This window comes from Salvelinus sp. IW2-2015, unplaced genomic scaffold (genome assembly GCF_002910315.2).
Source record: "Salvelinus sp. IW2-2015 unplaced genomic scaffold, ASM291031v2 Un_scaffold7582, whole genome shotgun sequence".
NCBI classification, from domain to species: Eukaryota; Metazoa; Chordata; class Actinopteri; order Salmoniformes; family Salmonidae; genus Salvelinus; species Salvelinus sp. IW2-2015.
This window is the reverse complement of record NW_019948842.1, coordinates 1-13,514: the sequence shown is the minus strand read 5'-3', so window position 1 is coordinate 13,514 and position 13,514 is coordinate 1. Positions and strand designations below refer to the sequence as shown.

The 13,514-nt window shown below is 43.5% G+C and overlaps 2 protein-coding genes and 1 long non-coding RNA gene across 8 annotated transcripts; 1 reads left to right on the top strand and 2 right to left on the bottom strand.

The window, feature by feature from the left end:
* Positions 1–6: 6 nt before the first annotated feature.
* LOC139027117 (uncharacterized) lies at positions 7–1,295 on the top strand. 5 transcript variants are annotated; one of them, XR_011479162.1, is made up of 3 exons: positions 7–620; positions 656–758; positions 1,126–1,295. It is a non-coding gene; the product is annotated as an uncharacterized lncRNA (long non-coding RNA). The 5 variants fall into 5 exon arrangements; XR_011479166.1 differs by lacking the exon at positions 1,126–1,295 and adding an exon at positions 924–1,045 and having other exon boundaries at positions 656–692; XR_011479163.1 differs by lacking the exon at positions 1,126–1,295 and adding an exon at positions 924–1,045 and having other exon boundaries at positions 656–760.
* A 782-nt stretch (positions 1,296–2,077) lies between these two features.
* LOC112079318 (zinc finger protein ZFMSA12A-like) lies at positions 2,078–4,197 on the bottom strand. The gene is made up of 3 exons (XM_070442287.1): positions 4,173–4,197; positions 2,734–3,891; positions 2,078–2,214 (listed from the first exon to the last, which is right to left on the bottom strand). The coding sequence occupies exons 1-3, from the start codon at positions 4,195–4,197 to the stop codon at positions 2,078–2,080; spliced, it is 1,320 nt and encodes a 439-aa protein (XP_070298388.1).
* LOC112079317 (uncharacterized) lies at positions 4,014–12,351 on the bottom strand. Of its 2 annotated transcripts, none has more exons than XM_024145308.2 (8): positions 12,233–12,351; positions 6,404–6,606; positions 6,189–6,275; positions 5,928–6,005; positions 5,598–5,690; positions 5,352–5,478; positions 4,750–5,230; positions 4,014–4,340 (listed from the first exon to the last, which is right to left on the bottom strand). In XM_024145308.2, the coding sequence occupies exons 1-8, from the start codon at positions 12,234–12,236 to the stop codon at positions 4,241–4,243; spliced, it is 1,173 nt and encodes a 390-aa protein (XP_024001076.2). In that variant the 5' UTR covers positions 12,237–12,351; the 3' UTR covers positions 4,014–4,240. The 2 variants fall into 2 exon arrangements, with proteins under 2 accessions (XP_024001076.2, XP_024001078.2); XM_024145310.2 differs by lacking the exon at positions 12,233–12,351 and adding an exon at positions 6,931–7,083.
* Between the last annotated feature and the right edge of the window lie 1,163 nt (positions 12,352–13,514).

Below are 13,514 nucleotides of genomic sequence, written 5' to 3'. Positions count from 1 at the left end.
AAACACTATAAACAGCTTCAAAATATGGTTCAAACTATAACGTTGATATCATGGTATGGTTACTCCTTAGCCGTGTCTATGAATTTGAGTGTTAACATTTCTCTAGCCATCCTCCAGCTTTTTACTGAAACGGGCAGGGAATACGCTTTGTTTTTGTTTCAACTGCTGATTGCTGCTTTAAGGAATGACGCTGAAGGGTTTTTACCACTAAACCACTTTGGGTTGACTCATCTGTAATGCCGGTGTGAAACACCTTGAGCTGGAATGTGCATTGTAGCTAGGGCTCGACCACATAGTAACAGTTAATGCAGCTAGGGCTTCGACACAATAGTAACAGTGTAATGTAGCTAGGGCTCGACCACATAGTAACAGTGTAATGTAGCTAGGGCTTTCGACCACATAGTAACAGTGTAATGTATCTAGGGCTGACCACATAGTAACAGTGTAATGTAGCTAGGCTCGACACATAGTAACAGTGTAATGTATCTAGGGCTTGACCACATAGTAACAGTGTAATGTATCTAGGGCTTTCGAACCACGATAGTAACAGTGTAATGTATCTAGGGCTTGACCACATAGTAACAGTGTAATGTAGCTAGGGCTTCGACACATAGTACAGTGTAATGTATCTAGGGCTTGACCCACATAGTAAAAGTGTAATGCAGCTAGGGCTTCGACCACATAGTAACAGTGTATGCAGCTGGGCTTCGACCACATAGTAACAGTGTAATGCAGCTAGGGCTTGACCACATAGTAACGTGTAATGCAGCTAGGGCTCGACCACATGTCGTGTAATGTATTAGCTTTGACACATGTAAGTTAATGTATCTAGGGCTTGACCACATAGTAACAGTGTAATGCAGCTTAGGGCTTCGACCACATAGTAACAGTGTAATGCAGCTAGGGGCTTGGAGACCACTGAGATAACCGTTAATAGAGCTCGACCACATAGTAACAGTGTAATGCAGCTAGGGCTTCGACCACATAGTAACGTAGAGCAAGCTAGGGCTTTGACCCATAGTAACAGTGTAATGTATCTAGGGCTCGACCAACATGTAAAGTGTAATGCAGCTAGGGCTGACCCAATAGTAACGTGTAATGTATCTAGGGCTGACCACATACCAGTAACTGAAGAGATGGGAGCTCAGTTTTTTGAATTTCTTGGAGGTTCTGGTACAGGTGGCAGCATTGGGGTCTTGCCTTAATTTTAAATGTGTATTTTCATTTTATTTATAAATAATGAAAATAAATCATGAGTTGGCTAGTGTCACAAATAATGGGTCATTGAGTATGCTAAATAATATGGTGATGTCATTGGTTCCTGCATATTTTGCTTTGTACCCATCTCATTATATACTGTACCATGGAGATGAAATGTTAGTACAATATTCAGATTTGTATTTGTTTATAATTGATCTCTTTTGGAATGTAAATATAGGATTTATGTATTATCACCAAATTTGTTAATAAATACAATTGATTTGAACTACGCTGCCTGAAACATTACTTTATAGGGTATATTATAACCACCAGCAGTCATAGGTAAGGAGAAGAATGCCAACACACTGGTAGAACTTGGGATAGGTTTTATCAAAGCACAGAAGAAAATAAACTGAATTACAGACAGGATATAAGTTGAAGAGGCATTATTCAGGCAACAGTTACCCATCAGTCAACTATTTTATAATGAACTGTTTCACCAAAAAATGAGGCCGCAACAGAAAATCAGGAGACAGAATGGCTTTAGGGTCCTATTTGATAATGACAGACTACAGTCAGACCACACGAAAATCATAATTCTTGATTAACACAAAATGAATCAGGAAGGTCACATGATCTCGGTCAATCTAACTCAACCAGCAGGGAACTTGCGTCCCTGCCATCTTAGGCAGAACGTTCTGTTGCTCTAGTCTCTGAATTCAGAATCTTGGTGATGGGAGCCCATTGTTATTTCAAGGACAGAATACTATGAGATGTCCATCCATGGGCAATGATGCTGGCTACAAATGCTGCTGCTAACAGCTCACGAGTGTTTCTGTAGGTGCCTGTTGAGGTGTGTGCGGCGGGTGTAGCTTTGTCACAGTGAGGACGGGTACGGACGCACTCCAGAGTGAGTCAACAGGTGCTTCTTCAGATCAAACTTCCTCTTCAGGCTCTTCCACACTCTGGACAAGAGAACGGTTCTCACTTTGAGGGACGGGACAGTATTTAGGACTATAAATCAAGATTACACAGAGTTACTTCAGATTACACAGAACTACGATTAAATTGTTAGTTTTATTATCATCGATCACAAATGTATAAACGCACTGCTTATGTCCTGCATCACATATATGAAAGTACAAACATGTTTAGCATTTCTTGGACAAATGACAACAGTATCATTCATATACACCATATAGTTGTTAAATCAACYGCCCCCTTAAAGGGATACTTCGGGATGTTGTCCCTTTATCTACTTCCCCAGAGTCGGATGAACTCGTGGATATTATTATGTCTCTGTGTCCAGTATGAAGGAAGTTAGAGGTAGTTTCGTGAGCCAATGCTAACTAGCATTAGCGGAATGACTGGAAGTCTATGGGTATTGTTCTGGGACTTAGCAATTGCAATAGCGCTAGTTAGCAACTTCCGCCAAACTGCTCGCAGAGACATAAAAATGGTATCCACAACTTCATCGGACTCTTTGGGCCTCATTGCCAAAATCCGAGCTAACTACAAGCTCCTGGTTCTGACCTGAGTGTGTCTTCATGTGTTCTGTCAGGTGACAGGATATGGAGAATGTCTTCCCACAGTCAACACAGCTGTAAGGTCTCTCTCCTGTGTGACAGCGCATGTGTTTCTGCAAGTCCCCACCAGAYGGCCACGCCTTTCCGCACACCTCACACACGTACGGCCTCTCGCCCGTGTGCCGCCGCACGTGAACGTTCAACCCGGCGAGCGCCGTAAAGCGTTTCCCGCAGTAGGAGCAGTGGAAGGGCTTCTCGCCCGTGTGGATTCGGAGGTGTCCCTCCATGCCGTCTTTGGTCCGGAAGCGCTTGCCGCAGTGGGCGCAGAGAAAGGGCTTCTCCTCCGAGTGGGTTCTGAGGTGGGACTGGAGGGACCCCAGAGTAGTGAAGCTCTTCTCACACTGGTCACATTGATGAGGTCTGTCCACAAGATGGCTTCTCTGGTGGATCCTCATGAGGGTCAGGCCTGTAAACGTCTCCTCACAGTAACGGCACTTGTACCTCTGGCCCTCGCTCCCCTCTGGGACCGGATGGGTCTGCTGGTGRTTGATGAGTTTGGCCTGCGAGGTGAATGTCTCACTGCAGACAGGGCAGACGAGTTTGGGTACGCGGTGCATCTGCCGGTGGGCGTCGCGCTCCTTCGCCGAGCCGAACACACGCTCGCACTGGGTGCAGGCAAAGCCGCCGCCGGACGAGTGAGTCTGCTTGTGATTGGTCAGGCTGGAGAGGAGGCGGAAGCGTTTGCCGCACAGGCAGCACTGGTGCAGCGGCTGGGCCCAGTGGGTCTTGTGGTGTCGGGTCAGTTCCAGCTGGGTCCTAAAGCCCGCCCCACATTGAAAACAGGTGTTGGTCTTGTGGGTGAGGCGGTGGCGGTACTGCTCGCGGAGCGACGCAAACCGCTTCCCGCACTGGGCGCAGTCGAAGGTGGCGGTGACACACACAGAGCGCTTGTGGTCGTTCAGGCTCCAGGGCGTTGGGAAGCCAACGCCACACTGGGCGCATTTGTAGCGGCCGCCTCGCGAGTGTGTGGTCAGGTGACGCAGCACCTGGGAACGGTAGATGAAACACTTCCCGCAKGTCGGGCACTTGTGGGCAACACGCCGGGGATTGTGGGATACGCTAGACGGGAGCGTCTCGGAAGACGAGGACTCTCCTGTGGGGCTGTCTGAGGAAACAGAAAGAAGGTGAGAGGTAATTGGTATTTGATTAGAATCATTAGCTGCTGTGAAAGCAGCAGCTACTCTTCCTGGGGTCCACACAGAACATGAAACATGACATAACACACAACATTAATAGACAAGAACAGCTCAAGGACAGAACACTATATTTAAAAAAGGCACACGAGAGGATAAGCAGGAGATGATTGGGAACAGGAGCACAGGAGGCTGGTGGGGAGGACGGGCTTGTGATAATGAATGGAGTGGAATGGTATCAAATAAACCACACATGGTTTCCAGGTGTTTGATGCCATTCCATTTGCTTCGTTCCAGCCAATATTATGAGCCGTCCTCTCCTCAGCAGCCTCCTGTGAGCTGCAGGTGGTTAGGAGGGTATAAGACACTCACCTGTGCACTCTCCACCCTAATACATTCTACAGACGACTCAGGGATGATGCTGAGGTGGGAAATAACATGCATGTTAATCATTCATCATTTACCCAATACTCCACACAGTTCACGTTTCGACACTGTTCAAATATGTACACTCAAAAACACACAAGATACAATCTGTCCTACTTACTGTCCGCTACTGCATTCCACACACACACTCCCAAACACGCGCTGACAACATTTCCTCCTCAGTGAGGTGTTAGACACACACACTCTAAACAACCACACATACTCTGTCCACACCAATCGTCACACTACCACTCACACACACTTACCACTCAAAACACCCATTCTGATACAATCTGTCCATACTTACTGTCACGCTACTGCATTCCTAACACACACACACACACAACACACACACACACACACACACACACACACACACACAACAACACACACCACACACATACCTCCCCAGTGAGGCCTGGGGCTTTTGGCTGCTCACAGGAACAGTGTTCCTCTCTGGCGAGGGCCTGCTCTGTCCTGAGGGAGAGTTGACTGCAGTCTGCCCCCTGCAGGCCACAGGCAGGGTGAGAGTGGGTGCAGACTGGGAGACGACAGCAAGAGAGTGCTGGCCCGGCTGGGGGATAATCATTATAGATTGGCTCTGAACAATGAAACCCAGAATCCCTAGGTTGGACGTTTCCGTTTCTCCTGCCACTCTATTGGCTGATTCCTGGTCTTGACCAATCAGCTCGGCTACTTTCGATTTCTCATCGTCCTCTCGTTTGATGCAGACYTTCTCCTGTTCTTCTCCTCTCTCTTCATCCATCCTTTCCTCAGGGAAGGGTTCTGAMTCACTGTCAGAGTCGGCAGAGGGATGGYACACCATCATATTTGGAAGACAAACAGGTAGAGAGCTGAGGAGGTTGGTCTGGGATGGGCTGGAGTCTGCACAAGACAAGCGAGAAGCACAGTTGTAAACAAATCAAATAGTTGTTTTAAAAGTTTAAAAAATGTGAGACTACAGACTATGACTGGGTTGGTGATTGCTGCAGTGTTGGTGACGTACCTCTATTTACCAGGTGTTCCCGGCAGCACGTTTGGCTCTGCAGCACAGACCTCAGCCTGTCACTGTGGGGGATAGACTGCAGACATTCATCCACACCACCGGGGACAGAGTCAAGCCAGGAAGCAGCCTGGGGAACACAGGGGGGAGATGTGTGGTGGTCAAAGTGTGGTTGGTAAATGTGGTCATTATGTAGCCTGTGTAGTCTCTTAGTAGTGAAGTTGGGGTTGACATGGGGTCAATGTGTACCTGTTTAAAGTCTGGTACTGGCAGCAGCTCCTCCAGTCTGGAGAGGAACACACACACCAGAGACTCCAGCTCTGCATTAAAGTATTGACCAAACTGAGAGAGATAGTAGCGAGAGAAAGAGAGAGAGATATAGTAGAGAGAGAGAGATAGGAGAGAGATAGTAGATAGAGATAGTAGAGCGAGAGAGAGAGATAGTAGAGAGAGCGATAGTAGAGAGAGAGCGAGATAGTACAGAGAGAGAACAATTCTTCACTGAACTCAGAGTTTAGTACAATGCTGTCACTTGCTCTGCTGCATGTTACTCAAGTGAAGAAAGATTCATTTTCTTACAGCCCATCGATCTCCTGGACTCCTCCGGGTGTACGCCATGAGCCTGGCTTTGGCATCCTCAAAGGCCTYGTCACTGGACTGTAAAAACAACAGACACATACCTTAGTGTATGTCAGGGCCAAACGCCTCCCTCTCAGCACTCAGAAAAGGTGTGTCCCCATTCTGGCACTYGGTTCCCTCCCTTTACTCCACCCTATCACTCTATACATTCAGCAAAAGGYAGGCTGTAAAAATCCAGTTCCCATGAGCCCTCTCGCTCACCTTTGTCAGACAGATGGACTGGATCCTGTCCAGGTGAGTCTGGATGAGTTCTGGGGCGACATCYTCRACTATCCACTCCTGGGACATCTGCAAGACGGACCGATCAGGAGGTCCGTTTAAAATKACAACACTGTGCAACACTTTACAACAGAGGTGAACTTCTGATTTGAAGCACATGGAAAATACTGTATAGGTTAATGCTGGAAGAAACACACCTTTGCTCTGAGGCCCAGAAGCAGTAATGCTCTCTGCCTGTCAGTCAGTAGTTCTGGAACGGTCTCTGTGACCAAACACACAAAGTCCTCCAGCTTCCCATAATGCTCCAAACTCCGCCGCCCCACCACCTGCCACATGACCGCAGACATCAGACGCAGCGGGGGCACCAGGAGTCTCAGAGAAGAGAGAGGGAGGGGGCCATCTGTGGGGAAGGAGGGGGAGGTAAGTATAGACAGGCAGGCTACACAAAGCACACATTTGCCCTGTTTGAATACTTCTGGAGTGTCCACCCTGAGATTGAAATTTTAGGCGTTTGATCCCCAACCAAGTCACACCAAAGACTGTAAAAATGGGACCAGATGCATCTCTGCTTGGCACTCAGCAATGGATTGGGGGTAAAGACCTGCGATAGACTAATGTCCTGTCCAAAGGGAGTACACATCAAGCTGCCTCACACATCAGAAAACAGGAAATAGACTCATGCAAGGCTACTTACTTACTTAATTTATAGTACAGCAGTGCTTACTTTAAAGAAGGGTGGACGTTAGGGGAGATGCAAGTGTTCAAACAATACAAATTAAACCATATMCAAGAATCACACCACTGGTCATCACTGTGAATAGTGCTGGTCCAGGGCATTAGAGGGATGCACTAACGCCCTGGACCAGAGCTACACTGTGAGCTGTGCTGGCCAACACAGGAGGTTGGTGGCCCCTTAATTGAGGAGAACGGGCTCGTGGTAATGGCTGGAGCCGGGATCAATGAAATCGTATGAAATACCTCAAACACATGTTTTAATGTGTTTGATGCCTTCCATTCCTCGTTCCAGCCATTATTATAAGCCGTCACCCCTCAGCAGCCTCCACTGCTGGCCAAGTATGAGTAACTGCATACATTGATTGTCTGAAAGTGGGCGTTGCAAAATAAGTGGGAGGATCAACAGAAAGTGATAAGGAAAATAACAGCTAATTTGGGAGTTTCCACTCAGTGTCATTTTGCACTTTTTAGCTAAACTGGTTAGGATAATTACCGTGGCAGGTTAGGATCATTACTTGGCAGTTACGGCAACTACCGTGGCGAGTTAGGACAAATACTTGGCAGGTAGGATAAATACCGTGGCAGGTTAGGATAATTACCGTGGCAGGTTAGGATAATTACGTGGCAGGTTAGACAATTACCGTGGCAGGTTAGGACTACCGTGGCAGTTAGTAAAACACCTTGGCAGGTTAGGATAATTACCGTCGCAGGTGAAACTACCGTGGCAGGTTAGGAAATTAACGTGGCAGATGTGGATGCTGAGTTCGAATCAAGCAGCGCGTCGAGCAAAGTTGGTGAAGATAAATGTCCTGAATGGAGAAAAATAATGTCTGTCGGTCCTGTTGTTTTTTGATAAAGTGCAATACGTCCCATGTGAAGCTTGTTATGTAAGATACTTCGTCCCCAAACCACTGCTGTGTAAGAATTGTACATTATTTGGCCATGTTTCAAGTGTGTGCGGAAGACCCGCCCTCCAGGTTCCCTTGAGCCTGTGTAGGGATCAGATCTGTTTTTATTTTTAACAGGGGATCAGATCTGATTGGACGGGGTCCTGTTTTACATCCGCACAGTAGGTGGCGGGATGCACATTCAATTGTGCGATCGCCAAAATAACGTTAGAAGAAGACTTCCTTTACAACAGCTCTGCGCTATCCGCGAAACGCAGAAATTGAACACAGAACAATGAGACAGATATTTCACCGGATGTATAAAATGTGAAGCATTCGCTGGTGTTTCCACTCACTACAAATAATGGAAGTGACGAGAAGATGTAACGAAATGATTTCGGCCGACATTCTGCTAATTTTCTCAATTTATGAAACATTTTGATTGCAATACGGTTTTCTGTTCCCAAACTAAAATATGTATGAACAGAGTGGACTAAGTTTATACTTTACCCTTGCAAAGTTTAAAAAATCACCTTGTTTAGAAGGAGTGCAAAGGCGAATTGAGTATTGCACACGCGCATTTCAAAGTAGGCGTTCCCTAACAGAAATATGCAGATGTTGGCTAGGAACGCGCAATAGGATTCGCTAGCTCGTGCTTGGCTCTGCCCACTATGACTAATTTGTTTCCATTAGAAACGACAGGCTGTGGTCTTGGTAAAAAAATACACTATAATATATTTGTCCACTTTTAATTAACTGGCAAGTCAGTAAGAACAAATTCTTATTTACAATGACAGCCTCCCGCCAAACCCGGACGCTGGGCCAATTGTACGCCGCCTATGGACTCCCAATTACGCCGATGTGATACAGCCTGGATTCGAACCAGTGCCTTAGACCGCTGGCACTCAGGACCCCAGGTAGGAATGCCCTGACTTCTACAGAGGACATATCGCTGTATATCGCTGTAAATGGCAATGCAGACGTCGGATTGACCATGCGAGTTTTAGCTAAAACGAGGTCCCAGCCGGCCTCTCGGGAGGAGAAGATGGAACTAATTGAGTTACAAAATAAACTGGTAAATATTATATAGATTAAAAGCAGAAGGAGCCTTTATTAGATCTAGGAAAACAATGGATTGAGGAGGGAGAACAGAATTCATCCTATTTCTTTAGACTTGAGAAATTTCACTCTAAAAAAACACTATCCATAAATTAAACATTGATGGTGTTATTACAGATTACCAAAATGAAATTGCAAATACTGTAGCAATTTTTACAGAAAATTGTATAGCTCTACGTACTGTCAGGATCCACAGATATGTTTTTTAACTCACTGATAATGTTCACCTATCAGTGATATAGAATCTAAACAGTTGTGATGAACCCATCAAAGTTGAGAGATTATAGAGTCTATCAAACATCTAAAGAACAATAAAATCACCATATGTGATGATTACATCAGAATTTTTACAAATTATTTGCTGAACAAATAGCTCCCTTCCTATTTGAAGTCTTTTTAGAGGAGTATTAAAACAATGGTCTCCCTTCTACAATAAGTCAGGGTTAATAACACTAATACCTAAGCCTAAAAATAAGTGCTGCTCATCGATAACTGCGTCCAATTTGTCTTCCTAATAAGACTATAAGAATTAGCCTTACTACATGCAAAAAAATTAAAGTCCTGGATGCAATCATTGATGAAACACAATCTGGCTTCATGAGGAACAGACATATTTCTAACAATGTCAGACTAGTATTAGGACATACTTGGACTACTCAGACCTAATAACTGAGGATAGCTTCATATTATTTTTTTGATTTTTATAAAGCATTTGAGACAGTAGAGCATCAGTTTCTCTTCCACTCCCTTGAGAGACTTGGCTTTTGGGGATTTTTCTGTAAGGCTATTAAGACTCTCTAATGGAAATGGTAACACCTCTATCAAACTGAAACATGGCACCTCACCTTAGATTTGAGTTAAGAGAGGAATTAGGCAAGGTTGTCCGATCTCCCCGTACCTGTTTTATTAATCACCCAACTTCTTGCAAATTCTTTAAAGAATAGCCTGTAACAAAGGTATTTCCATAGCTGGTAAAGAAATTATTATAAGCCAGCTGGGCTGATATACTACACTTTTTCTGAAAGACGCTAACCAAATTCCCATATCGATCAATGTGATACAATCCTTTTCCAAAGCATCTGGTCTATACCTTAACATTAATAAATGTGAACTCATAGCTGTCAAATATTGTGTGACACCTTCATATTATGGTATTCCATAAAAGAACATACATATATAGGCATAACCATTACAAAGGATCAGAAGTCTAGAGGCTTACTAAATTGTAACCCTCTTATTAAAAAATACCCAGAAGAGTTAAATCAATGGCTACAGAGGGACTTATCTTTAAAAGGTAGAGTCCCTAATAACCAAGGCCGAAGGTATCTCTAGACTAACTTATGGCGTCTATCTTTATATCTTGACAGTAAAATAAGCAAGAGAAGACAGATGCTTTCAACTTTCTTTGGAGAAACCGTACCCATTACATTAAGAAAACTGTTGTAATGAACACTTATGAGAATGGTGGACTGAATTTCTCTGACTTTACTACTTTAAATAATACTTTTAAGATCAATTGGATAATAAAATTCCTAAGAAGACCCACTTCTATCTGGAATTTTATTCCTCATCATGTATTTCTCTACTTTTGTGTGCCTTAACTTCATGTTGTTTGCAATTATAATATTGACAACATTTCAGTGAAACTTTCTGCTTTCATCGGCAGTTTTCTTGTCATGTCCTTAATTTATAAACACAATTTTTCTCCACACAGATATTATATATGAATAATCGGATATATTGTATAAAAATACTTCTTTGTTTAGAATATTGGTTCCGAAATAATATCCTATTGGTGAGCCAACTGGTAAATGCAGAGGGTCTTTTACTCAGTTATAAGGAATTCTTATCACTTTACAAGGTCCCTGTAACCACCTAAAGATTTTGCAATTGTTTTAGACGCCATTCCCTCAGGTGTTGCTCTGTTATTCAGGAACGTGTCAAGACCTGACCCTCAGAGCCTACCTTCTATTGACCCGTGTGACTCGTCAGTAGGAAAGATTTGTTTCTCTTTTGGTCCATTCAACAACAGAGCGATACGAACCTTGTTTCAGCAGGATGTTGTATCTATACGTTATGTCATGCCTTATGGAATGGATTTATTGATAATATCTGTTGGAAAAAGTTTGGATGTGCCACACACATACCACTTACATTACATAAGTCATTACAACGCTCTTATCCAGAGGACTTACCTACTTGTTAACAAATTCAAGGAAGTTTCCTTTAAAATTATTCATAAATATTATTCCTGCCAACCACTATATGAAGAAGTTTAAGGAAAACATCAACTCAAATGCTCCTTTTGTATGACCACCCAGAAACAGTGTTGCATCTTTTTTGGCATTGTATACATGTAAGAAAACTGTGGCAAGACATCAGTAGATTTATAATTGAACACATTTATGAAGATTTTACCACTATTGTGGAGAAGAGTACTGCTTGGATTCTTTACATAAGATAAAAATAAGCTGAAACATTTTTATGTAATTAATGTCATTATTCTTTTGGCCAAATTTCAAATTACACAAATGTAAAATTACTAACAAAAAAAACACATTTTCCTACCCTACAAAAATAAATTGAACTGTTATTTTAAGACAGTTAAATACTCTACTAACAAAAAAACTGTTAGAATTGTTAAGTGTATGTATGCCCTTAAGGTCCTTGTGTAATTGTAATATGATATTGTACCCCCTAGCTCGATTGTCCATTACTATTAATAATGGACAATCTGTATTGTACTTTCTGTATTGATTTGTTGTTAATAAAAAAATATATATATATTTTTTTTTGTTGAAATAAAAAAAAACGCTACAAGGAAGCAGCCACGCAAAACGGTCTTGAAGTGGCAACCAATCTGCCCAATTAGCTGTCTGATTTAAATCGCTTTTGTTGATCCTCCCACTTATTTCACAACGCCCACTTTCAGACACGCTCAATGTATGCAGTTACCCATGACTCCTAGCAGGCAAACTTGGTGCATAGGCCACAGCACCACCCGAGTGATACTACCAAGCAAGTACGTATGAGTATATTTTACAGTTAATCCCACATTTCGCAGGAGATGCACTGAAACTGAGTGTGCAATTTTAGCTAGGCTATAATATTTGATACCTAGACTAGAGAAAATAACTCATGTCAGCGGAAGCTAACTTTAGCTAGATAACTAACGTTAGCTAGCTACGTTAAACTACACCCACAACGGCCTGCTTCCACCGACAGCTTGATTAGAAAGAGTAAGCTATATAGCTACCTAGCCACAATCTTTACATTAATGCATACCCATATTGCTTCCCCGTGGAAATGTTATATGCCGTCTTTTAGTCGTATCTTACAAATGTTGATTGAAGAGGCAAGGCTAGRTGCTCGTTTCCTCGTAAACTTTTGATGAACCGGAAGTTGATAGAGCAGCAGATAGCCAGCGTGCGTTCTGCGACTCACAACAACAACAAAGCTGATGGATTTTGATAATCAACCAAATTAGGCACGTAACTAGCTAACTGGCTAAACATTTGCCTACTTTTGTCTTTTGTCAAACTACGAACTAGCTAACCTTGTTTTTCTTATTTTATTTTTTACATCAAGACCGTGACTACATGGTATTTGGTGAGAAGATCCTATCAGATCTTGTCCACCACACCACCAGCGGGAGAGCCTTACCTGGGACAACACATCAGAATCCTAGAATCTCCCCTTTCACTTRGGCCCAAAAGTGGTCKTCCTTTTGACCGAATCATCAAAAGATTCCTTTCAAGTGCTACAGGAGGATACTCCAGAGACAATGGTTGATATAGAGAGGGACAATCAACACACAGATATACTGCAGGTGCAAATAAAACAGGAGGATGGAGAAGAGCCTCACGATACAGAGGACCGTCTCAAGAGTTCTAATACCGGAGAACAGAAGCCTTGTCACATCTGCCCTGATTGTGGTAAAAGTTATACCCGTTCYGATAATCTTAAAACACACCAGAAAATTCATATGACAGAGAGGCCGTACCTCTGCTCTGAGTGTGGTAAAGGTTTTACCCGCACAGATCATCTGAAATCACACCTGAAAACACATGAAAGAAAGAAGAAGAAACTTAAACACCCCTGTACTGATTGTGTGAAAGGCTTTGTCCATTTGGAGCAGCTTGAAAAACATCTGGAAAAAAATCACCTTACACACAAGGAAAAGAAACCRCARGGCTGTCCAAGGTGTGARGAGAGCTTTTCTGACCTGGAAGAACTAACAACACACTTGCCAGTACATACTGAAGAGCTGGCCCTCTACTGCTCTGACTGCGGTAAGCGGTTCTTACACAAAGGAAAATTTGAAAGACACCAGAGAGTACACAGTGGACAAATGCCATACATATGCACCCACTGTGGGGAGGGTTTTACACATAGGCACATAGTTTGAAACATCACCAGCGAATACACACTGGAGAGAAACCCTACCTCTGCAACGAGTGTGGGGAGAGTTTCAGACACGATGCAACGTACAGGAGACACAAGCGCAAACACGAACTACCACTCTCTTGAAAAAAAGCCTATCTATCCTTGCTCATTTCTCTCTCTT